This window comes from Talpa europaea (assembly GCF_964194135.1).
Source record: "Talpa europaea genome assembly, chromosome: 13".
Classification (NCBI taxonomy): Eukaryota; Metazoa; Chordata; class Mammalia; order Eulipotyphla; family Talpidae; genus Talpa; species Talpa europaea.
The window spans coordinates 43,013,872-43,037,862 of NC_140080.1; the positions used below are offsets into that span (position 1 = coordinate 43,013,872).

Here is a 23,991-nt window from a genome sequence, read left to right on the forward strand (position 1 = left end):
TGAAAACCGATTGTCATTTTTTCCAGTTAATACATCTGGGCCTGATGCTTTCTGTTTTGAAAGGTTATTCATTACTGATTAAATTTCTATGATATGGGCCTATTCAACTTGTCCATTTCTTATGTCAATCTTGGCAGATAATGTCTTTTCAGGAATTGGACCATTTCATCTAGGTTATCAAATTTGTGGAACAGGCTTACTTCATTATTCCATGGGATTTAATGTGATGTCCCCTTTTCATTTTTGATATTGGTAATTTGTGTCCTCTATTTTTTGACTAGAAGCTTATTAATTTTGTTGACATTTTCAAAGAATCAGTTTGAGATTTCACTGATTTTCTCTTGTTCTCCTGATTTCAGTTTTTTTTTTTAAGATTTATTTATTTATTTATACAAGAACCGGGGAACAGGCCAGAGGCGTGGGAGGGTGAGAGGATTCACCAGAGACAGAGCGGGGAACAGAACAGGCAGACTGATGAAATACACTGCTGAGGGGAACAGCAGGTGTGACAGGAGAGGTCTGCCATGCCAAGTGGGACCCTCGCCGGCCGGGATCGAACCGACGCTGCAGAGGCTGTGGACAGTTTCACATCGCAGCGCTCAACCACCTGCGCCACCAGGGAAGGCCCTGATTTCAGTTTCATTGATTTCTGTTCCAAATAATTTCTTTTCTTCTGTTTACTTTGGATTTACTCTTTTTTCTAGTTTCCTAACGTGTAAACTAACGATGACTGACTTTAGATCTTTCTGCTTTCTAATATATGCATTTATTGCTATAGATTTTTCTCTAAGCATGACTTTTGCTGCACCCCACAAATTTGCTATCTCTGTAGAGATTGATTTTTTGCCCCATATGTTAAAGTGTGTTGTTTAATCCCTACATACTTTGTGATCTTCCAACTATGTTACTGATTTCTAGTTTAATCCATTAGAATCTGAGAGCAGATATTGTATGGTTTCTATTCTTTCAGATTTTTTAAGGTGTTTTATATTGCCCAGAATATAGTCTATCTTGGTGAATGTTTCCTATGATCTTGAGAAAAATGTATATTCTGCTGCTGTTAAAAGGAGAACTCTATAGATGTCAATTATTTCCAGTGATTGATGTTGGCGTTGAATTCAACTATGTCCTCACTGATTGTCTACCTGCTTGAAATGCCAATTTTTTTGAAAGGTACTGCAGTGTCCAACTGTGATGGTGCATTCACTTATTTCTCCTTCTAATCCTACCATGTTTTGCATCATGCAGTTTGACACTCTTTTGCTAGGCACATAAGAATTAAGAATTGTTCTGTCTTTTTTGAAAAATGTCACCTTTGTTATTATTTTTATATTTCTTTATCCCTGATAACTATCCTTACTTGCAGGTCTGCTCTGCCTGAAATTAACACAGTCACTCCTGCTTTCTTTTGATTAGTGTTAGCACAGTGTATTTTTGTTCATCTATTTACTTTTAATGTATATGTGTTCTTTATATTTAAAATGGGCTTCTTTTCTTTTTAAAGATTTTTTCGTTATAGAAATCTTCCACATGTGATTATACAAAGCAGTATTATAAATCCCTATATACCCACCCAGCTTTAACAATTAGCAACTTATTAGCAACAATAATCAAACTTGTTTTCATTTGTACTTTCCACCCACTCCCCATGCCTGATTATTTCAAAACAAGTATCAGCTATTATGACATTTCATTCATAAATATTTTGGTATCTCTTAAATACATTTTAAAAATAACTACCATTATCTCTTTAAAAAAAGTAAGTCAACAGAAACCCAGGCAGTGCTTAAATCCCCACAAAAGGGGATTTATAAATTTTTCTTTCCTTCCTCACTCTTCCCCTTCCATTTCCCCTTTTCTCCCTCCCCCGGCTCCTTTTTTTCTGTTTTGCTTGAATCAGGATTTAATAAAGTCTGTGCATTGTGCTTGATTGATATGCCTCTTAAGTCTCTTCTAATTTAAAGCTGTGTTATTTGATAATAATAGCCAGTAATCACATGTGGTCATTTAAATGAATTAAAACAAAAGATTCAGTATTTCAATTACAGCATCACATTTCACGAGATCAACAGTCACAAATGAGTAGTGGCTACCATACTGAACTATGCAGATGCTGAACATTTCTATCATCACAGAAAGTTCTGTTGGATAGCACTGACTGAAAAGCATTTTTAGTTTAGTTTTGTTTTTTTTTAAGATTTATTTATTCTTATACAAGAACTGGGGTACAGGCCAGAGGTGTGGGAGGGTGAGAGGATTCACCAGAGACAGAGCGGGGAGCAGAACAGGCAGACAACCAAAATACACTGCTGAGGGGAGCAGCAGGTGAGACAGGGGAGGCCACATCATGTGGGAATCTCCCTGACTGGCTGGGAATTGAACCGGCTCTGCAGAGGCTGCGGACAGCTTCATAGTGTGGCGCCCAACCCTCTGCGCCACCAGGGAGGCCCTGAAAAGGTTTGTTTTTAAGATTTTCTTTTACAATTTATTTATTGAAGAAACTTGTTTGCTCTGTAAATTCACAGAGCCTGGATTTTTCTTTTTCAATTGATTATTTTTTATTACTCCTTTTTATTCCCTCTCTTCTAGCCAAAAAGCTACACTTTTAGGGGTGAGTACTATGAACATTACCTTCAAATGCCTCCATTTCCACACCTGCAAGGGATAACAATAGTACCTATACCTCATAGAGCTGTGAGGATTAAGTTTATCTTGAAAGAATTAAGAATAGTGTCTGGATGCCAAGCGCATCCTTTCAGTGATTTACCTGCTACATTCCAGGTGTTCTGCTATTGGCCAGGTACCAATCACGTTTATTTTTTTTGTTCTCTTATATCAATGAGAACATGTAACTCTATAAAACGGAACACTCACCCGGCAGCGCAGGGACCGTTTAATCAGAAGATGTTTGTGACGAGGATAGAGCTGTGAAGCACAAATTGGTTGGAAGTCAGGCTGTAAGAGGCGCTGCTGAAGAGTGGTCACTAGCATGGAAGGTAGAAACCAGGCTTAGTTTATAGTGGCTTGCTCAAACTCAGACTTATATGCAGTATTTACATGAGAAAACACTGCCTTTATGAAGCAGGTTCTTCAAAAAATGGTAAAATAGATATCTGACATTTTAAAGTTTTTCATGATCACTTCTATTTTATGTTCTACATGATTCATTTTATTATGAACTAACACCATTACAAAATCCCAAAACACAAGAGATATAAGTAACAAAAGCAGAAACAGATATAAGATAGAGACAAAGTTGAATAGTGTATAAACTTACCCTCTGTTAAATTTACTGGTCTTGTATAATAGTCTTCAGGTAGAGGCTCCACTTCTTCTACAGCCTGAGCTGGCTCAATTTTTATCTCTTTCTGGTCCTCCCCTTCTTTAAGGCTGAAGGATTAAAAGTAGAAATTTCTCAAGGATCCACTTGATAATCTTCAAAGCCTATGACATCAGTTATTGAAGCATTCTTCTACTGTAAAATATTCTTTCTGTTTAGGTCTTTTCTAAGTTTGAGAATCTTCCCCATTCGCTATGATTTTGCTTTATAAATTATATTCCTTCAATATAATTTATATTATATTTAATATCCCTGGTACCTCCTTTTCGCCTCAGTCATTTAATGTACAAACTTACGAAAGTCCAGCAAGGGTACTGATTGTTGCACCAGCTCGTGGTCGCTGAAGTCGGGTTCCGAGACCGTATTTATCCTGAAAAGTTCAGAACATCCAATTAGAAATTCCATATTTATACATTCTATGTTCCAAAAGAAAAGATATGGGGTGGGGCAGCATGAGAAGCTCAGGGAAATAAGCAAAAACAAACAAAAACAAAAAAAACCCAGCTAATTTGAAAGATTCTTTTAGACAGACTAATGTATAGTTCCACATCATCTTAAAGTAATAATAAAAGTACCAACCATGGAGACTAAAACTGCATTAATACTGTCAAACTGAACCAAATGTGAATTCGCTACTATCAAGTATAGAAAGAGCTAAGCTATCGCTAAGACTAGTACTATGTGGAGCATCTAAGACACATGATGAATATGTCTTCTTGGAACACCAGTGATCATCTGCTAACTTCTTCAGCGTTGGCAAGAATCATAAAAGAGAACTTACCACTACATGAATAGTGTGTTGCTGTAGGCCCCAAAATAGCAGCAGGTTGCAACAGAGACAAAAAAATGCAGCATAAGATAGAAGCAAACTCATACAGCAGGCAGGTTGTAAGGGAAAAGTTGAAAGAATGCATTTAATTCCAATTTCTCTCCTAAATGTACTTGTACATATGCCAAATTATGCCACTGAACTATTCAGAAAAGTTCACTAAGACTTCATTAAGGTCTTTGGCAATTGTAGATCCTTTCAAGTTTTAATGTTTTAATCTGAGCTAGGTATTTTTAAATGTCCTTTATCGATCCTTAGGTTTCAAAGGCTTAACTCTCAAGTGGAAGTGGGATGGCAAGTTATTTAACCTTTATAGGTTTCATTCCTCAATTATAAAACAGGAATATATCACCTACCCCACAGAACTGGTTATGAAAACAGAATGGTAAGAGTAAAGTGCTTAGCACAATGTTTGACACAAATCATTGCCCTTTAGTGTTATGGGTCTGTTTGGCTCCAAGCAAATACAACAAAGTACTACATACTGTTGGTAGTACTCAATTAATTTGTTCATCCAGAACCTGGGGGACAATAACAAATATTCTAAATCTTAATGTAATGCTAAACAGTAACCATTTTGGGGGAATAATCCACAAAGAAAGAGGAGTGATGGAGAAAGAAACATAAATGTCCTTAAAACTTAAAAAACTCAGGCCTCCCCTGGTGGCGCAGCGGTTGAGCGCTGGGCTGCGGGGCTACCCACAGCCTCTTCAGCACCGGTTTGATCCCTGGCCGCCAGTGAGGATCCCACATGGCGCAACAGAACTTTCCTGCCATGCCCGCTGCTCCCCTCAGCAGTGTATTTCATCACTCTGCCTGCTCTGCTCCCTGCTCTGGCTCTGGTGAATTCTCTCACCCTCCCACGCTTCTGACTGTACCCAGTGCTTGTATAAATAAATAAATCTTAAAAAAAAAAAAAAGTTAAAAAAAAACCTTAAAACTCAAACAGAACTAATGATATGGCAAAAGCAGAACTGCTGAACTTAAAGGTCTGTAATTCGAGGAGCTTTTCCCTGCTACCCATCAGTTAGGAATTCAGGGACCCTGGCTACTTCCTGAAACTGTCACTGCTCTCATGCCACACAGTCTTGATCAATGAGCTGCAAACTCCATTTTGGATGAAATTCTCACCGAAAAAGCCAACGGCATATAGTTTCTACGCCGCGCCAGTTTCTTGCGATCTCGTTCAACCTTCTCTTTTTGGGCAAGCTGTTGGTAGTACTCAATTAGTTTGTTCATCTGTAAGAAATCAAAGACAAAGTTATTTGTTTCACGAAAATGTTAACAGGAAACATGCAAAATTAAAATTAGTCAACTACACTGATGAGACAAAATGAATAGAGAAGACAAATAGTTTGCCCTTTTCTTCAAAAACAACTTCTCTTTACTACATAACCTTTTCAGAACTGAAATGAATCAAGTTTAACAAGAAATGTGCAATGAAAGGTTTACTAACTTTATGCTCTTTTTATTGTGTTTTTACTTCGCTGTTTATTTCCCCTCAGCTCAGACTGCTCCTATTTTTTTTTTTTTTTTTGGCAAGGCCACAGGATCATCTATTTTTAAGAATATGACATTTTGCACTGCTTTATCCCTCAGTCCATCACACATTTTCACTTTTAAAATGTTTTCATCATAAAAGCAATAATTGTTAATTGTGAAATTTTCAAGAAAACAAACACAAAGAATCAAAAAGGGAGACTTCTCTTTAACCTCTTGGGCCCACGTCCAGCATTCCCCTGAGCAGAGGTATCCACTATTATTAACAGAGATCTTTTTATACACTCACAGACACAGGTCTGATGATGTTATATTTTGCATACATTTAAAAAAAATCTATGAGCAGACCTATAGCTTTGATAAGTTTAAAAACAAATACAAGTTTTTATTTTTTAATATATGTATTTCCTTTGCAAGGAAAATATATCGTAACTTTCTTTTTCACTGAAAGTATCATGAACTTTCCATCCAATACAAAAAGATCTACCTCATTCTTACCAAAGGCTGCATCTTACTGAATGTACAGATGTCCTGTAAGAAATGTAAACATTTCCTATGAAATGATAAATGGTCTTCTGGTACCCACTTTGGGTCTCTTGAGTCAGCCGCAGTTACATTTTAGAAACACCAAGCTAATCCTGTTATTACTTAAAGGTATCGCAAACTTCTTTACTTGGTCTACATGGTCCTGCATGGTCTGATCCCAAATATTACTCTTCATTTGCTTAATCCTATGCTCCATTACAGTCATATTCCATTTCTTTCCTACAATTTGCTTTGTTTCTTCCATTTACAAGCTCTTTGCATATAGTGTTCCTTTGCTTTGAATTCTTTCCTATCTTTGTTAGTTGTTCTCAGATCTTAGTGCAATCCTTAGACATGAAGCTGACAAGCTGAAATTCCTCCCTTACATATTAGCATGGCATAACATCTCTCCTTTACTTTAGTTAGCACAGTTTTTCCTTTATCTGGGGACTATTTGACTGGTTTTTGTTTTCCCATTAGACTTAAGCTCTATGAAGGTAAGAACCATGTGTCCTATTGTCCAGCACAATCCCTGGCACATAGTAAGTACTCAACAAATGTTGAATGAATAAATATCGTTGTGCACAAGTTCAGATATTTCTGTAGATAAGAGCCCAGGAAATAGATAATGCTGAGAACTCAAGAAACCTGTACTAGTTTACAATAACAATAATGAATGTTAGAAGGTCCAAGTTTCTAAAGCATCACCTCGGATAGGTTTGGTTATTCCTAATTTTGTTGCTGATATAGGTGAATAATTACAAATTATTAAGTTGTAGTTCGACTGTAAATACTTCATTTCAACAGCATTTCATTATCTTTCTTACATTCTACTTCCAGGGGAAAAAACAATAAAACCCAACACCTTTACTACATACTACAGAGATCTATTCACTGTGAACTATTTAAAGGGTGCTCAAGTCACGATTCTATAAGCTACCATGACTGAGTCCAAGGGCATCTTCTGAATTAGTGGGGTTCTCAGGAGTTAAGATGTCAACATGTTGATGTGATTTCAAGAGCATCTGTGAACAAATGGAGCCTTCATTTTGTTGGTACTTCTATGAAAAACAAAAATACATTTTTTTCTTTTGCCAATTTAAAATTTGAGTAGGGAGCTAAAACTACATCTAGGTTTCTCTATTAACTCAGACTTGGAAAAAATCGCCATGGTGACAATGTCTAACAGTGAGAAGCACTTTCTATGTGTAACAGATACCAAAATACAGAAACATCATGGATTTCTAAGCATAGGCCACATTGATGAAATGGAAGCTCTTCAGTCTTTTCTCCATTTTTAATTATTTCATCCTCTCTCTGAAGATCTTTACTTACCCTCTGTGTGTGAGGATTTTCAGGTTCCTGCCAACCACCACTAGCTGCAAAATAAAGGAACATTAAACAATTTGATAAATTTTCAAAAATACAGGTCATCTGCAGGCCACAAAATGAACTTAAAAACACACAAATCGCAAAACTTCCAAGAATGAGTCCAAGAATTATATAGATCAGAATGAGAATAAATTTTTTTCTTTAAACAAAATGGAGATAATGCTCATCACCACCACAATGACACATGTATAGCTTCTGTCCCAGGCAACTGAAACACATTGCGTTTCATTTTATTCTTATAATAACCCTCTCTGGCAGGGACTCTTCTTAGTAGTTTCATTTTATAAAAGAGGATACTGAGACTCAGAGGGATTAAATAACTTGTCCAAAGTCACACAGAGTCAGTGGTAAAGCCGGAATTCCAGCACAGGCAGCCTGACTCCAGAGACCCAGTGTTATCAGGGTCTCCGCAATTTTTTATGATCTTGGTGTAAAGAAGAATTTCTTATATAAGAAAGAAACAGCAAAAATCACAAAAGAAAAAATTATTCCAGAAAGCAGAAAGTAAAACCATAATAAATACTTTCAATAAATGGTGCTATAAGAATTGGATATCCACATCCAACAAATGGACATTGACCCTTACTTCACAATGCATACAAAATTTACCCTGCAATGGACAAGAGGTTTACATGTAGGAACTAATAATATTTCTATAAGAAATTATAAGTGAAAATCTTATGACTGGCTTAGACTTAAGTTTTCCTTATTTGAACACAAATACGAAATACAAAAATTGTATGACTATATCAAATTAGAAACCTGTTTTCTTCAAAAGACCCTGTTGAGAAAATAAAAAGACAAGGTACAAACTGGGAGAAAGAATTTGCAAAACATATATTCAACGAAGGGCTTGTATCCAAATAGAGAATTTTTATAATTCCACGATAAAAGATAAAAACCTCAATTAAAAAATGGGCAGAAAACAAAACCAGCTGTATTTGCTGAACTGTTAAGATTGTCTGGATCTAGAGCTGAACACTTTACATACAACTCAGTCAAGTTTTATTACAATCTCACAAAAGAAATATCACTGTTCTCATTATAGGAAGCGGAAAATAAAGGTTTAAAGAGATTAAAGAATTGCTCCCACAGCCTGTTAATGACAGAAGTGGACTTCATGCTTAGGCCTGTCTCCAAAGTCATGTTTTAATCTGCGGTCTTCAGACATATTTGTAAAATTTTTTGAGTGAATACTCTGATGGATGTGTAAACGTATAACACCACATTGTATACATGTGCTGCTGCATATGTACCCTTGTAAATCATACAAAATAAAAATATTTTAAAGATGCCATAAATATATTTGCAAAATATTTGTACAAACACCTGACAAATAAAATATCTTCTTTGCATGGTAAATAAACAAAGTAAGAACATACAAATTAAAATCATAATGCTAACTGAATGACTAAAATGAACAACTGACATTATTAAGGGTTGGTGAGGAACTGGAACTCAGTTACATTGCTGGTGAGGATCCAAAATGGAAATTGGAAAAGAGTTTGGAAGTTTCTAATCAGGTTAAACATACCCTGTGACCCAATTCTACTCCTAGATATTATTTACTCAAGAAACCACACATCTACACATCACTAAGACTTGAAGGCAAATGTTCATAGAAGCTTTATTTCTAGGGTACAAACACTGGAAAAGACCCAATGTCCATCAACTGAAGAATGAATAAACAAACCAAATACAATAGAATACTGCTGAGAATAGAAAGTAAAAAAACGGACAAGCCTCAAAGGCATGTTAAGTAAAGACTACAAGCAACTGTCCAATTATACAAACTTCTAGAAAGAGCAAAATGACAATGACAGAAAGTTATCAGTGATAATCAAGGGCCAGGAGGTAGGAGGGAAGGCACTGACTGCAAAGGGACATGAGGAAACATATTAGGGTGATACAAATGTTCTACAACATGACTGTGGTGGGGACTACATGATGATACATATTTACCAAAAATCATCAAGTTCTTAAAAATGGAGCGCTTCATTTTGAGCAAATTATTATCTTAATATAACTAACAGAAAGGATGTAAGCTATAATGAGGTACCATTTCCTAACTATCAGTTTGGAAAAATTAGAAGAAGTCCAACAATACCAGCAGCTGCCAAGGATCTGGAGCCTACTCATATATGATCAGTGGGGACAAAACCTGTTAACCATTTAGGAGAACTAAAGATGTCTACAACTTAAAGCCAGCAATTTCACTTTTGGTTATGGAGAGAAGTCCATACAAAGTCCACACAGCATTGCTGTCAAAAGCAAACAATCAAAACCAATTTAAATGTCTATGAAGAGGAGTCTGAGAGCCTCCCGGGTAGCACAGGGGTTAAAAGCTTAGTGCCATCAAGCTACCACCAGCCACTGCAATAAGAGTTCAATCCCCAGTCAGGGAGCATATGACTCAGCAGAACTCTCCTGTCTTGCCCACTGCTCCCCTCAGCAGTGTATTTCAGTAGATCCACCTGTTCTGCTCCTCACTCTGTCTCTGGTGAATGCTCTCACCTCCTGCACCTCTGACCTACACTCCAGTTCTTGTATGCATAAACAAATAAAATCTTAAAAAAAGAGGAGACTGAACAACTATGTATCACAAACATCAAACTGATAGAGAAAAGTAGCAGGACATATAGAATGTTTTTATTTGTTTCAAACTGAAAAACTATTTTAGTGGCTACACACATATATGGAGATATAAAGACATGTGCAGTCATTAGCACTGAATTTAGGATTGTGATGATTGTTTATCTGGGGGGTAAAGGAAGGGGAATGCAGTGCTAGGTGGATATAAAAGGGGCATAAACTTTTTCACTGTTTCATTTCTTGAAATGAAGTACTGTCAATGAAGTTGACAGTAAGTACATGAAAGCATATTATCTGTATAATTAAAAATAACCATTTTTCAAAACAAAAATGGATCTCATTGAAGGTAACACTGCAGCCCCTGGGAAGAAAAGTCAGCAATAACATCCTTTAGCACACTGTTTGTATTTTAGAGGTTGCTTTATGTAAAGCAAATACAAAAATAATTATGTGAAAGAAATGTTTTAGTGGTACCATTTTCAAAATCTTAATGTTTTACCTAATTGCATCTTTAGAAACGGCAACTTATTTGAAATGGCAATTTGGGGAACATAGTGATCTCATTATTAGTTTTTCTATGTACATTACTGCACAAACACTTATAAATAAACCAATAGTTCCAACTGAAGCAGTTCCAGGACTTCTCGGACACCAGTGACATCATGGAAGAATCTCTACTCTTATTTAAGAGCTTTTAGCTTTCAAGTGTCACTGTTAAGATATCCTAGGGGGATGTTTCTAGAAGCAAACACAAGTTTAAAGCTCTGAAATATAAGTTCACCAATTCTAATGCCTTATAATCCAAAAAGCAAAAACATTCATTTACAGAATAGTAAACTGAGAAATCTATTTGGATTTCTGGATTTTGTTTCTTCAACTTAGAAACATGGAAAACTATACTTCATCTCACTGAGGTATGAAAGCCACTTTGAGGTTATTCTTAACCTTTAATTTTTAAACAAATTCAAACAACTTATCTGCAACATTGACAATGAAATATAAATATTTACTAACTTTTAAAAAGATGCTATAAACTTTTTCTACATAAACCATATTCAGGTAAATCATCTACACACCAAGCACTTATAAGAAACTAAGATATAAAATAGTTGTCGGGCCTCCCTGGTGGCGCGAGGGGTTACGACACAGCCTATGAAGCTGTCCACAGCCACTACAGTACCAGTTCAATCCCCAGCCAGCCAGGGAGCTACCCACATGGCGCAGCAGACCTCTCCTGACTCGTCCGCTGCTCCCCTCAGCTGTGTATTTCAGTCAGTCAGTCTGTTCTGTTCCCTACTCTGTCTCTGGTGAATCTCCTCACCTCCCCACACCTCTGGCCTGTACCCCAGTTCTTGTATGCATAAATAAATAAATCTTTAAAAAAATAAAATAAAATAGTCGTTAACTTTTTGTTAACTCAATGACTATTTTATTAACTCAATGTACAAAATATTTTACAAACACAATGTACAGAAAAATGATCAATGCCCTTTGATAACAAAGGACAAACTCAACAGAATAAAAAATTAAAATGTTAAAAATAGTTGAATCTAAAGTAACTTCACTCACATTTACTTCCAAATTGCATTGAGAATTTAGACAAAGCTTTTAGCTAATTCTTCATTTGTTATGTAAAATGACACAATGAGTTTATTATAGGCTTATTTGTATACTAGTAAGCTAAATTTTTTTTTTAAAGATTTATTTATTTATGCATACCAGAACCAGGACGTAGGCCAGATGTGCGGGAGGGTGAGAGGATTCACCAGAGACAGAGCTGGAACAGAACAGGCACACTGACTGAAATACATTACTAAGGGGAGCAGCGGACCAGACAGGAGAGGTCTGCCATGCCATGTGGGGATGGAACCCGAGCTGCAAAGGCTGCGGACAGCTTCACAGCGCTGCGCACAACTGCCTGCGACACCAGGGTGACCCACTAATTACATTTTTTTTTTTAGATTTATTTGTTTATTTATACAAGCACTGAGGGTGAGAGAATTCACCAGAGCCAGAGCGGGGAACAGAACAGGCAGAGTGACGAAATACACTGCTGAGAGGAGCAGCAGGTGGAGGAGAGGTCTGCGCGCCATGTGGGACCCTCATGCAAGGGCCGGGGATCGAACTGGAGCTGCAGAGGCTGCGGACAGCTTTGCAACCCAGCGCTCAACCACTGCGCCACTGGGGAGGCCCTAATTACAATTTTTTATGAAAATCCAAAAAGGGAATCTTTAACAAATCTAAAAATTTTTCAGAAAATAAATGAAATTTCAGAATGAATGAAAAAAGTGGGAAGTTAGCAATGCTAGTCTTTTTATAAATATATATACACACACACACACATATACACATAATCTTTCCACTCTGATGTTAACTGTGGAGTATGTAAAATGTAAAGAGGGAAGTTTCCTAGTAAAGGTGAGTGTAATCTTTCCCTGAAACACTCAAACAATGATAGTAAATAAAGCCCCTGGTGCAGCTGGTTGACTCTGAGGATGCGGAAAGTGTGGATATAGAGGGTTGACTGAAGTAGTAAAGTTGAACTTATCTTATTGCTTAACTATTTTTTAAAATATTATCTCACAAAGCTGTGTCTGAAAACAAAAAATCCAAAGAAGCCAATAATTAAACCTATGAAGAATTCAGATATTCAAAACAAGGTCTTTGTTTCCAAGGAACTCATTACTGGAGCTGAAAACACTTGACAAATTCACATATAAAAAGAGTAATAGTGCAAGACAGTTCATGATACCCAAAGAAAGAGTAGTAACAAGAAAATGACAAAAGAATATTACTCAACAATCAAGAAATATAAATTCATATCATTTGTGGCAACATGGATTGATCTGGAAGGAATAATACTCAGTGAAACAAGACAGAAGGAGAACGATGAATACTGGATGGTATCACTATTATGTGGAATATAGAATAACTAACTAAAGGTCAGATAAAGACAAGCTTAAAAATTAACCCTTGATAGCTTACTATAGAACTAAAGCACCAAGGAGGGTATAATGTGGGGGGGGGGAGTGGGGGTGAGAACAAAGAGAGAAGGAAGCAAAATGGTCTATGGTGATGGAAAAGGGATGAGTTGGTAGTGGTGCACTATGGTGGTAATACCTGATGGGGGTACACCAGAATTATCTCAGTTAAAAAACAAAGCATATTTTGTGGGTCTGCTAAACTTAAGCAGCCTGTTTGGCCACCAATATTGTTACCTGCAGTTCTGCATTCCTATACAAGGTCAGAACTGCCCTTCAGAACCAGTCAATCAGCCATAGGCGCCAAACCTTACAAGGTGCCTTTCAAATCAATCTAGAGCAGAAAGCTTGATCACCCTGGGAAGCTGATGATAGATGCATAAACTTACTCCGACTCATACATCATGAGGTATGACCTGGAATGTCCGAGAACCAATGTATGACAAGGGACCCCAGAAGCTGATCAGTGGAATGCCTTGTCGATAACATTAGGACCATGGCTGGGGGTCTGGTTTCAATTACAACACTTGATCATCAAGCAGATAAGAATTACTTGGTCAGTAGACTCATGTCCCTCCCGAAGCCCTACACGACATTCCTTAGTTTCACCCATCCATTTCTCCTTGTCCTCCTAACCCATGTAACGGATGCTGTGTAATTATTCTATCAATAAAAACGGCCAGGATCTTGCTCTTCAGCAGCATCCTGCATATGTAGCCTGCTCCACAATTCCCATTTCTTTATCAGTGTGGTGTTGCCTGAGGCAACATATTTAAAAAAAAAAGAAACAAGAAAAAAAGGAGCTATAAAATTTAAGAGGAGGGACACATAGGCAGGACTTGAGTTGTGACTTTATAAGGGTTAGGGTCGTTCATGGAATCTGTAAAGCTTATTGAGGAGTTTGGGGGTGAAGACAGATCATTTTAACCCTACTTAATCCTTTTAGTGTGCACATTTTGGTTACCAACCATTTTTATTTCCACTTCTGAGAACTGCTATTTACATACTTTGCCTATTTTTCCAATAGGTTTTTCTTATTGGCTTATGAGGTTACTTATTTTCATATGATATATGATCCAAATATTTTCTTTGGGAGACAGGAGATCAACATGGCGGCAGGGAAATGCTGCGAGTAAGTCCTCCCATAAAAAAAAGTTAATAGGGAGGAATAGTGGCAGGTCCCTCCGAAAACCAGGACGTGGAAGATAAATGGCGACTCTGGCAAACTGCCCAAAGAGGAAAGCTGCCATAATAGAGGACGAAAAGAGAGGAAAGCTCAGAACCCTACTACCCTCGCCCACCCACAAAGCTGGTACATGCCGACCAACAGAAAGAAAAAAAACAAAAACAAAAACGAGAACAAACTAGAGATCAAGCAGGACTGTGAGTGGAAAGGAACTATTGCAGGCACTGCACCCCTCCAAAGGGAACTGTGGAGAACTGTGCGGGAATCTCCACAGAGGTGTGAGAATGGCCTCCGCTAGAGGAAGATAAGGACTCTGTGAAGAGACCTGCAAATAGCCCAAGGCCAGCAGTTAAGCTTGTGTGGCAAAGTGCATACGTGCTTGAAAAGCATACACAAATCACGGCTGCCTAGATCCCCGCGCCTGCACCCTAGGTTCATGGGGAGACACTTGGGAACCGTCAGTGAGGTGAATGACCCTCACTGAATAATCAAAATCCAGGTGTTTGGGCACAGGAGCAGGGTGCAAAAGGCGCTATTTCTGAGGACAATGAACTGGGCGACCGCCAACGTCCCAGAGCTGAAGGCTTTGGAACTGAGACCCGGGGCACGAAATTCGGGGCGTTGGATTCCCAAGGCACGAGGCAGACACATCACCCATTGAGCCATTCCATGATGCCATGGAGCCATTCCATCACACCCCCTTTCAGTTCCCCAGAGACCCACGGGAAAAAAGCACAGCTCTGGAAGGATACTAGGAAAGACCTCTGGTGCCACCTAGCCATCAGAACAAAATTATCAACTTCTTAATAGTTGGAAGTCAGGGTTTCCAAAACCACCCTCGGGCTCTGAGAGGGGGTGGGCCACACAAACAGGGGTAAGAAGGGAAACAAGGCTTGGAGCAAGACCCCATTCTGGAACTGAGAGCTAGGCACAGGATTTGGGCCTGGGACACACCATAACAGTGGGCACTGCACAGGGCGACAGCCGTCGTTTTGGATCTGAGACCCTGAGATTGAGAACTAGAGCACAGAATTCAGAGCATGGGATCAACACAGCCATGGGCACATCAACAGGTGAACACCAGGCAGACACAGCACCCAGCGTGAGCAATAGCCCCTGTGTTGAGGTGCTCCCCTCCCCCCAGGCTAATCTCCCTATTGAACACTGATGCAAAAATCCTCAACAAAATCCTTGCCAACAGAATCCAACAATGCATCAAAGGGATAATACACCATTATCAAGTGGGATTCATTCCATGGGCACAAGGATGGTTCAACATATGAAAATTCATCAGTGTAATCCAACACATCAACAAAAAGAACAATAAAAACCATATGATCATATCAATAGATGCTGAGAAAGCATTTGACAAAGTCCAACATCCATTTATGATGAAGGCCTTTGAAATTCTTGGGATAGAAAGAATATAACTTAACATGATAAAAGCCATATATGACAAACCCACTGCCAATATTATTCTCATGGTGAAAAGCTGAAGGCCTTTCCTTTAAGATCAGGAACAAGACAAGGATGTCCTCTCTCACCACTGCTCTTCAATACAATACTGGAGGTCCTAGCCAGGGCAATAAGACAAGAGAAAAACAGACAAGGAATCCAAATAGGGAAAGAAGAAGTAAAACTATCACTATGTGCAGACGATATGATAATATACATAGAGAACCCTAAAAACTCCACAGAAAAACTACTCAAAATAATCAACCAGTTCAGTAAAGTAGCAGGATACAAAATCAACACTCAAAAATCAGTAGCCTTCCTATACACAAACAATCAATCGAAAGAAGAAATCAAGAAAACCATCCTTTTTATAATTGAAACAAAAAAAATCAAATACTTGGGAATAAACCTAACAAAAGAGGTGAAAGACCTATACAAAGAAAATTATAAAACACCGTTCAAAGAAATAGAAGAAACACAAAGAAATGGAAAGACATCCCCTGCTCATGGATTGGAAGAATCAACATTATTAAAATGTCCATCCTACCAAAAGCAATATACAGGTTCAACACTATTCTAATAAAAATCTCAATGACATTCTCAAAGAAATAGAACAAATACTGATGAAATTCATTTGGAACCACAAAAAACCACGACTAGCCAAAGCCCCACTGATGAAAACAAAGGAGAAAGGAGGTATCACACTTCCAAACTTCAAGCTATACTACAAAGCCATAATAATTAAAACAGTTTGGTATTGGAACAAAAACAGACACACAGACCAATGGAACCAAATAGAGAGCCCAGAAATAAAACCACACTTATACGGACAACTGATCTTTGACAAAGGAGCAAAGAATATGCAATGGAACAAAGTTTGTTCAATAAATGGTGCTGGGAAAACTGGACAACCACATGCAAAAAAATGAAACTAAACCACTGCCTTTCATTGTGCACAAAAATGAACTCAAAATGGATAAAAGAACTGGACATAAGACCTGAAACCATTAAATATATAGAAGAAAATATAGGTAAAACACTACAAGACATACAACGCAGTAACATTTTTAAAGACTCATCACCCAAAGCAAAGAAAGGCAAGGAAAACATAAACACCTGGGATTACATCAAACTGAAAAGCTTCTGCACAGCAAAAGAGACATTAATGAAAACAGACAGACACCCCACCCACTGGGAAAAAATCTTTGCAATCCAGACAACTGATAAAGGACTGATCACAAAGATATACAAAGAACTCACACGAGTCAACAAAAACAAAATAAACAATCCAGTCAAGAAATGGGCAGGAGAACTTTTCTCCAAAGAGGAAATGCAAATGGCCAACAGATATATGAAAAAATGTTCCACATCCCTTATCATCAGGGAAATGCAAATTAAAACCACACTGAGATACCACCTTACACCAGGAGGAATGGCACATATCAAAAAAAAACAAGCAACAACAAATGTTGGTGACGATGTGGTGAAAAAGGAACTCTCCTACATTGCAAGTGGGAATGCAAACTGACCCAACCACTTTGGAAACTGTCCAGAGGTTCCTCAGTCTACTAAAATGGAGCTACCATATGACCTGGTGATTCCACTCCAAGGGATCTACCCAAAGGACACAAAAACATTGATTCAAAAGATCACCTGTACACCTATGTTTATCGCCGCACTATTTACAATGGGCAAAACTTGGAAACAACCCAAATGCCCAAAAATAGATGACTGGATTAAGAAGATGTGGTATATATACACGATGAACATTATTCAGCAATCAAAAAAGATAAACTCATGCCATTTGCAGCAACACTGATGGAACTAGAAGGAATTATACTCAGTGAAATAAGCCAGAAGGAAAAAGAAAAATATCGGATGGTTTCACTTATAGCAGGAATATAGGGGAACCAAATAAGACATCAGTGTAAAAAAATAGCAATAGTACAAAATCCAACAAAGCAAAAACAGACAATTATAAATGAGAGACATAGTGCTGTGGAGGAGGAAGGAAAGGGATCAGAGGGAGGGAGGAGCACATGGGACTGAGGTGATGGTGTACAGGTGCTCTGGTGAAGGAAACTCTATGAGGACTACACCTGAGGGGGTTGGGGGGGAAGCAAATATTGCTTAAAAATGAACAATGATGAAAAAAAAATTAATATAAAAAAATATTTTCTTTGTCACTTTTATCTTTTAGTTTTGTTCTTGGTATGTTTTCATGACAGGAATGTTTATTTTTTATTAAAAGCATTAGTATTTGATTCTAAAAAAGTACCAGATTTGAAAAACTAGTTTTTTAAAATATTATGGCCCATCATAATACAAGAAATCAAAGATTTAATGACAAAATACTCTGAATTTAGCTATTACCATCCAACAGGTAACAGAAATAATAATCTGTGGGCAATTATAGCATTACCAATTTCATGAAGTCTCATGTTGAATTCCATCTCACTCACCCACAGATTTGTCTGCCATGCCCACATCTCTAGAGGTCCAACGACAAAATCCACATGCCAGGTAATAGGCTTTCTTCATGGTGGTCTTGGCTGGATCATCAGGAAGCTGTGTGGAAATACTCGTTGCCCGGGTGGAGAGGGTGTGCATGCATCCAGGACAGTCAAAGCAGTTGGCACATCTACAATAGAGACATTCATTCATTCAGTAAATATTATCAAGTATTTACTATGTGCTAGATATTGTTCCAGGTATTAGGAATTTAAGGGAGGAACATCTCTCAAGCGAAAAGAAAAAAGTACTCCTGACTCTTACAAATTTTGTTTTAAAATTTCAAAAGCATGATACTTATTTTTTAAAAATGCAATCATCACTAAAGTTCTTGAAGAATTAAGAGCCTATTCCATAGAGGGAACCACTGTCAAAAGACAAGAATTAACTGTTTCAGTCTCTTTAGGCTTGTACAGACCACAAAACGCTTAAGTCCTTATACATGACAGACCAATTATACAATAGAAAACTAAGTGGAAACAATACAGTAAGCGGTGAAAATGGGTTTGGAAAATAACTGCTTGTTTGCTGTGCCAAAGAGCTGAAACAGTATCAAACAATGCTGTCAAACTTGAGCAGTTTAGAGGCAGGGCATCTTCAGGGCTTTCGAGGTTTTTTTTGTTTTTTTTTTTTGTTTTGTTTTTCTTTCTCTTTAGGCATTACTCTTTCTGGGGCTCAGCCAATATTTCTGCTTCAGGGGCCTCTGTGCCCCTGAAGGTGTTTCGTTTTAAAGTCCTGCCACCTAAGTCCAGTTCTGGACTTGGTCTGAAGTTTTATCTGTAAATCCAATTACCTGTAATATTTTGTTACCTGGGTAATATCCTTGAATGAAGTTAGTAACAATACCTTCCTCACATGCATACTTTGAGGATTAAGTGACACAATTCATATGCAGACAGCATAGAAAGCAGTGGTAATGAGGACTGATTTCTCTGGAACAGGAAAGACAGGTAACAGTGGTTTACATCCATGGAGGTGTAGGGATATGACTGGTTGCAAAATGACTTTCACACCAAGCTAAATGAGCAGTGAGTGCCTCTACTACCCAGATCTTGATTTTTAATACCATTCTCCAATTAAACCAGGGCTTCTTGGAGAAAGGGTTAACTCTAGGACTGAGGCAGAAAACCTACCAGATGAACCTAGAGTGGTACTCAAAGGAACGAACAATTCTCCCTCACCAATGATGGAGGTATAATGTAGGCATACAGGAATCCACTGAAAGAGCAGCCAAAAGCCAAAGTTGGAACAATTTGAGGGAACAATGAAAGTAATATTGGATTACATGCTAAAGTATGAAATAAGTATTTGTAAGCCCATTCTGCTTTTTATGCAAATAATAAGGGAGAAGAAAAAAATTTCCATGCTAAAGAATTCCAAATTGATGTAGTTAGCCCTGAGGAGGGCGAGCATAACTCCTCATATTTAAATGTGGGCTGTGACTGATAGTGATTTTCCTTTCAAAGAGTACATAAACTGTGGAAATGGGGTGGGGGGCGGGGGAGAGCAGAGGGTAGTAACTTTACAGTGGAGATTCCTGACAAACATTAAACTCTGGTAATCAAGGTTCAAGCCAGGTAGTCAAGATTAATATCAACAATGATAAGTTGATGATAGTATGCATCCTTCATATAATGAGATGAGAAATGCACTTTACTTTTGTGGTCCTCCTCCCAAAACTCATTCCCCAGCTGATGAGAAAAAACATCAGACAAATTCCAACTGACACACATTCTACAAAATATCTGACTAGTCTCCTCAAAACTCTTAAGGTCATCAAAACCAAGGAAAGTTTAAGAAAATATCAAAGCAAAAAGAGTGGAAGGAGATATGCCTATTAAATATAAGATCCTGGAACAGAAAAAGATTAGGAAAAACTGAAGCAATCTGAATAAAATGGGTTTATTTAATAATAATGTAGCAACACTATTTATTAAGATAAATATGCCATACTATGTAAAATGTTGATAATGGAGACTATAGGGTAAATTGAAATTCTACCATCTTCACAATAATTCTTAAATATGAAACTATTATAAAATAGCTTATTTAAAGAAAATCAAAGGACATTTCATTTTTGGTAAAGGTAATGCCAAAAAAATGAAAAACAGCTCATCAAAAGAGTTAATTCTATGCATTTTTTAAACCAAGTAATTAAAAATAGTTAGGGAAAATAGAAAAACAAATGGATCTCAGTCTTACCTATTCTTTTTTAGTTTGGCTTCAGCCGATGGCATATTTTCTAAGCAACTGGGACAATAATGGGAGTCCACCTAGAAAAATAAATCAAAAAACCAGGAGTAAAGAAACTCAGTTTAGCTTGTATATATGCCTATGCTAAATACTAAAAGTTAAAATGCACTGTGACTGCAGCTCTCTTGCCTGTTTGTGACTATATAGGTGTTTCTTTTCACAAACCTTTTCCCTTTGCAATACAGGAGTGGCAGCTCTCCTACCCACCTGCTACTATGCAGAGGCCTCTTTTTTCTTTGTCTTTTCAAAATGTTTCAAAAAAAAAAAAAAAAAATACTGCAATTGACAAAAAACAATGACTGCCAAAGAACCTGAACTTGAGGTTTATTCCTCAAGTCACCTGTTTTTCTTATTATTCAGTTTTTCTGAAACCCTTGTTTTTCCTTTCTGGTCTTTCCTGTTCTCGTTCATCAGGGTTTTATGTATTAGATGGCTAAGTTATCTTTATAAAAGAAAAACTATTATTATCTATGAACAGGTTGATAACTCAGTTTATAAACCTGTAATCTAGCTTAGCATTCGTGGACAGTAATAACTTTACCACATGTAAATTGTAAGGGAGACTAAAAGCTTTCTCATTACTAAGGTAACAGGCTCACTGAAGAACAGTATAAATTAACAATATAAATTTTCAAATTCAGCTACAGTCAACCAACAAGATTTTTAAATGATAATTAGGTTGGCAAGGTAGAATCTTACTGTATTTAACTAGACAGTACAAAATTTAATTCATTATTTTTAAGGCCTGAATAATTATTTTTAATTTTATTTTATATTTTAATTATTTACTTGAATGTAAGTGAAACCTTCTTAACAGTTCTAGACCTCTAGTCCACTCTAGACAGAAAGACGGACTGACTTGAGCATAAGTACTATAACAGAAATAGGCTTCTTTTTCATCATTAGTATAAACAGGAACCTTCTTTGAAAAAACAACCAGCTCAAATAATAATCAGAAACATAAAATACAGTATTGTTAACTAATATTTGCACTGACTTTTCATAAAAGGCAAAATATAATTCATTCCTTCTTCCCTTCTTTCCAGATTATGCTTGACCCTTCATGTGCAGCTCCAACTCCAGGTTCTCCGTGGAACTTTCTAATTAGTTTTAGCCCTCACTAGCCTCATCTTTCCCCAAGCCCTAATGGCCTCCAATTCACAGGCATACACTACTCTGTAAAAGATATAGTCACAGATGAAACATCCTAGCTGAAGAGATCATGGAGACTGAGCTCCCTCACCACCACCAAATGGGAATCTAATTTAGTAAGTTCTGGGGTGGAGATGGAACAAGGGAGACTCTAAAAGAGAAAGGACCTGCCAAGGTGAGAGAGGTAAGAAGAAAGGGAGGGAGGGAGGAAAGGATATTGGGGGAAAATATAAGAAAAATCAAAATAATACAAGAATCTTTTATTACTTAACTGTTTTACTATTCTCAGTATTATAAAAAGTCTCCAATAGGGTTATTACTATTATCAATGTGTTATGTAGCGTATGGTAAAAAAAGTCCTATAGTATAGGACATGGTTTCATATGCATTTTTAACAATCCAGGTATCTTCAATGAAGCTCTAGGAGTTAGGCTGCTTGGTTTCTAATCTTGGTTGTCCCTCCCACCCCCAAATTTCTGGTTGTATGACTTAGGACAAACATTATGTCTGCTTTGTAATCTGTAAAATGATTTTTTTTTAAAAAGGTATCTACTCCATTGATTTATAGGAATATTATAAATTAGGTAGAGCACATAACAAAGTACTGCATAAACGGTATCTATTATTACTATCAGCTTTTCCATCTAGCAGGATTTATGTCTTAACTTGTTTTTTAATTTCAAAAGTTTACTGTTTAAACAACAAGCTATGCCAAGGACTGCAAAAGTTTTGGGATTTTATTATTTGGTGATTTTTGGGGGGGGGGGGGCGGGATTTTGCAGTGTCAGCAATCCAGTGGCTAACGCCCACTTGTGCCTGTGAAGGAAGAGGCTATACCTTCAGAATTGCCGTGAATATAACAGGTTAAGCTTCTTACAGACCCTATTCTAAGCGCGTTTCATTCAGTTCACCCCATCCCATTCTCTTTCTTGCTACAGGCCTCGGCCAAGAAACAAAACAAGGCAGTCTGATGAGGGCCCAGTTTCTGGCCATAGGGGCAGAACTTCCAGGATGGGAGGGGCAAGAATGAAAACCCCTGTCTTCCCAGCACCCCCCAGCCCCCGCGCCCCGCAAGTGGCCAGAACTAAGCAACCCTACAACCCTCTCTTTCCCACCTACCCAATTAGCAACCCTCCCCCAGGCCACAGCCAGGTCACTAAACCCAGTTCTGCCCAATCAGGGGGCGCTCTACAACCAGAAGATCCATTCAGCCCCACCCAAGGCCGCACCTCCTTCCCAAGTAACAAATTAAAAACAAATTAAATCACAGGTTAGATGTGAGTGACAAAGACAGAGCCAATCAGCAATTAGGAAAATAACCACCCGCCTCCAACCGGCGGAACTTCCCCGCCGCCCCGGTGACTCGGTTGAACGCCTCTCCCACCCCACCCCCACGACTCATGGGCCGGCTGCGTTACCTCGTGAGACACACATTCCAGCGACCGCAGCTCTTTACAGTAGCGGCAGAAGTAAAGCTGCGAGAGCGGGGCCCGAACCTTCTTTTCTCCCTGGACCAGATAGAGAACCCGCTCCGATTGCAGCAAGGACGCCATCTTGGAGGAGGAGGAGCCAACGACGCTCACGTCTGTCACATGACCAGGGCGGCGCCGCCCTCGCCGTCCTCTCTACGTCTTTTAACGTAGCCCTTGTGTTGAGCGTTCCGACCGGCGAAAATCGCAGTGCGCGTGCGCAGCCAGGATCCCAGTTTCTCTTCGGTGATGGTGTCGCGTCCCCTAACCCCCTGCACCTTACTGCGTGTTCACGGCTGGGGCCGAGCGCAGACTTCTGTCGTTAGGTCCGGGAATCACACATAAAATCCAAAGACGTAGTCCTCCCCTTTGTTTTTTGTAGAAAGGAAGGCTGCTTTTGCTTTGTTAACATAGGTTCTCCGCTCCCACCTTCTAGGCAGATATAACGAGAGTAGATACCACATTGCATGCATGGAGCATTGACTTTTCTTGTATTAGTTAACTGCTTTTATTATTATTATATTATTATTTATCTCCCCAGGGACAGAGTTCCATGAGAATTAGAAAGCTGAGTCACGCTAACATGTTCTTCGGACAGCCTTGCCACCTATGGTGCACAACTTGAACAGAAATTACCTCCTTGCAAGTGTCTTAAGACTGAGTTGCTCCACAAAGAGGACATATCTTTTTTAAAATTTTTTTTAAAGATTTATTTATTTTTATACAAGAACCGGGGTACAGGCCAGATGCCGGGAGGGTGAGCGGATTCACCAGAGACAGAGCGGGGAACAGAACAGGCAGACTGA

At 38.2% G+C, this 23,991-nt stretch overlaps 1 protein-coding gene across 2 annotated transcripts in view; it reads right to left on the bottom strand.

Annotated features, from left to right (window-relative positions):
* Positions 1-23,269, bottom strand: part of DCTN4 (dynactin subunit 4) — a gene marked incomplete at its 5' end in the record, with an annotated part of 33,129 nt that extends 9,860 nt beyond the window's left edge. The window contains 9 exons of one of the 2 annotated variants that reach the window (XM_084252030.1): positions 2,875-2,984; positions 3,278-3,390; positions 3,637-3,710; positions 4,122-4,142; positions 5,301-5,408; positions 7,530-7,573; positions 18,263-18,441; positions 20,514-20,584; positions 23,135-23,269. In XM_084252030.1, coding sequence (XP_084108156.1) covers positions 2,875-2,984; positions 3,278-3,390; positions 3,637-3,710; positions 4,122-4,142; positions 5,301-5,408; positions 7,530-7,573; positions 18,263-18,441; positions 20,514-20,584; positions 23,135-23,269 — 855 coding nt within the window. The remainder of the gene's footprint in view (positions 1-2,874; positions 2,985-3,277; positions 3,391-3,636; positions 3,711-4,121; positions 4,143-5,300; positions 5,409-7,529; positions 7,574-18,262; positions 18,442-20,513; positions 20,585-23,134) is intronic. The other variant, XM_084252031.1, reaches the window with a different exon arrangement.
* Positions 23,270-23,991: the final 722 nt, after the last annotated feature.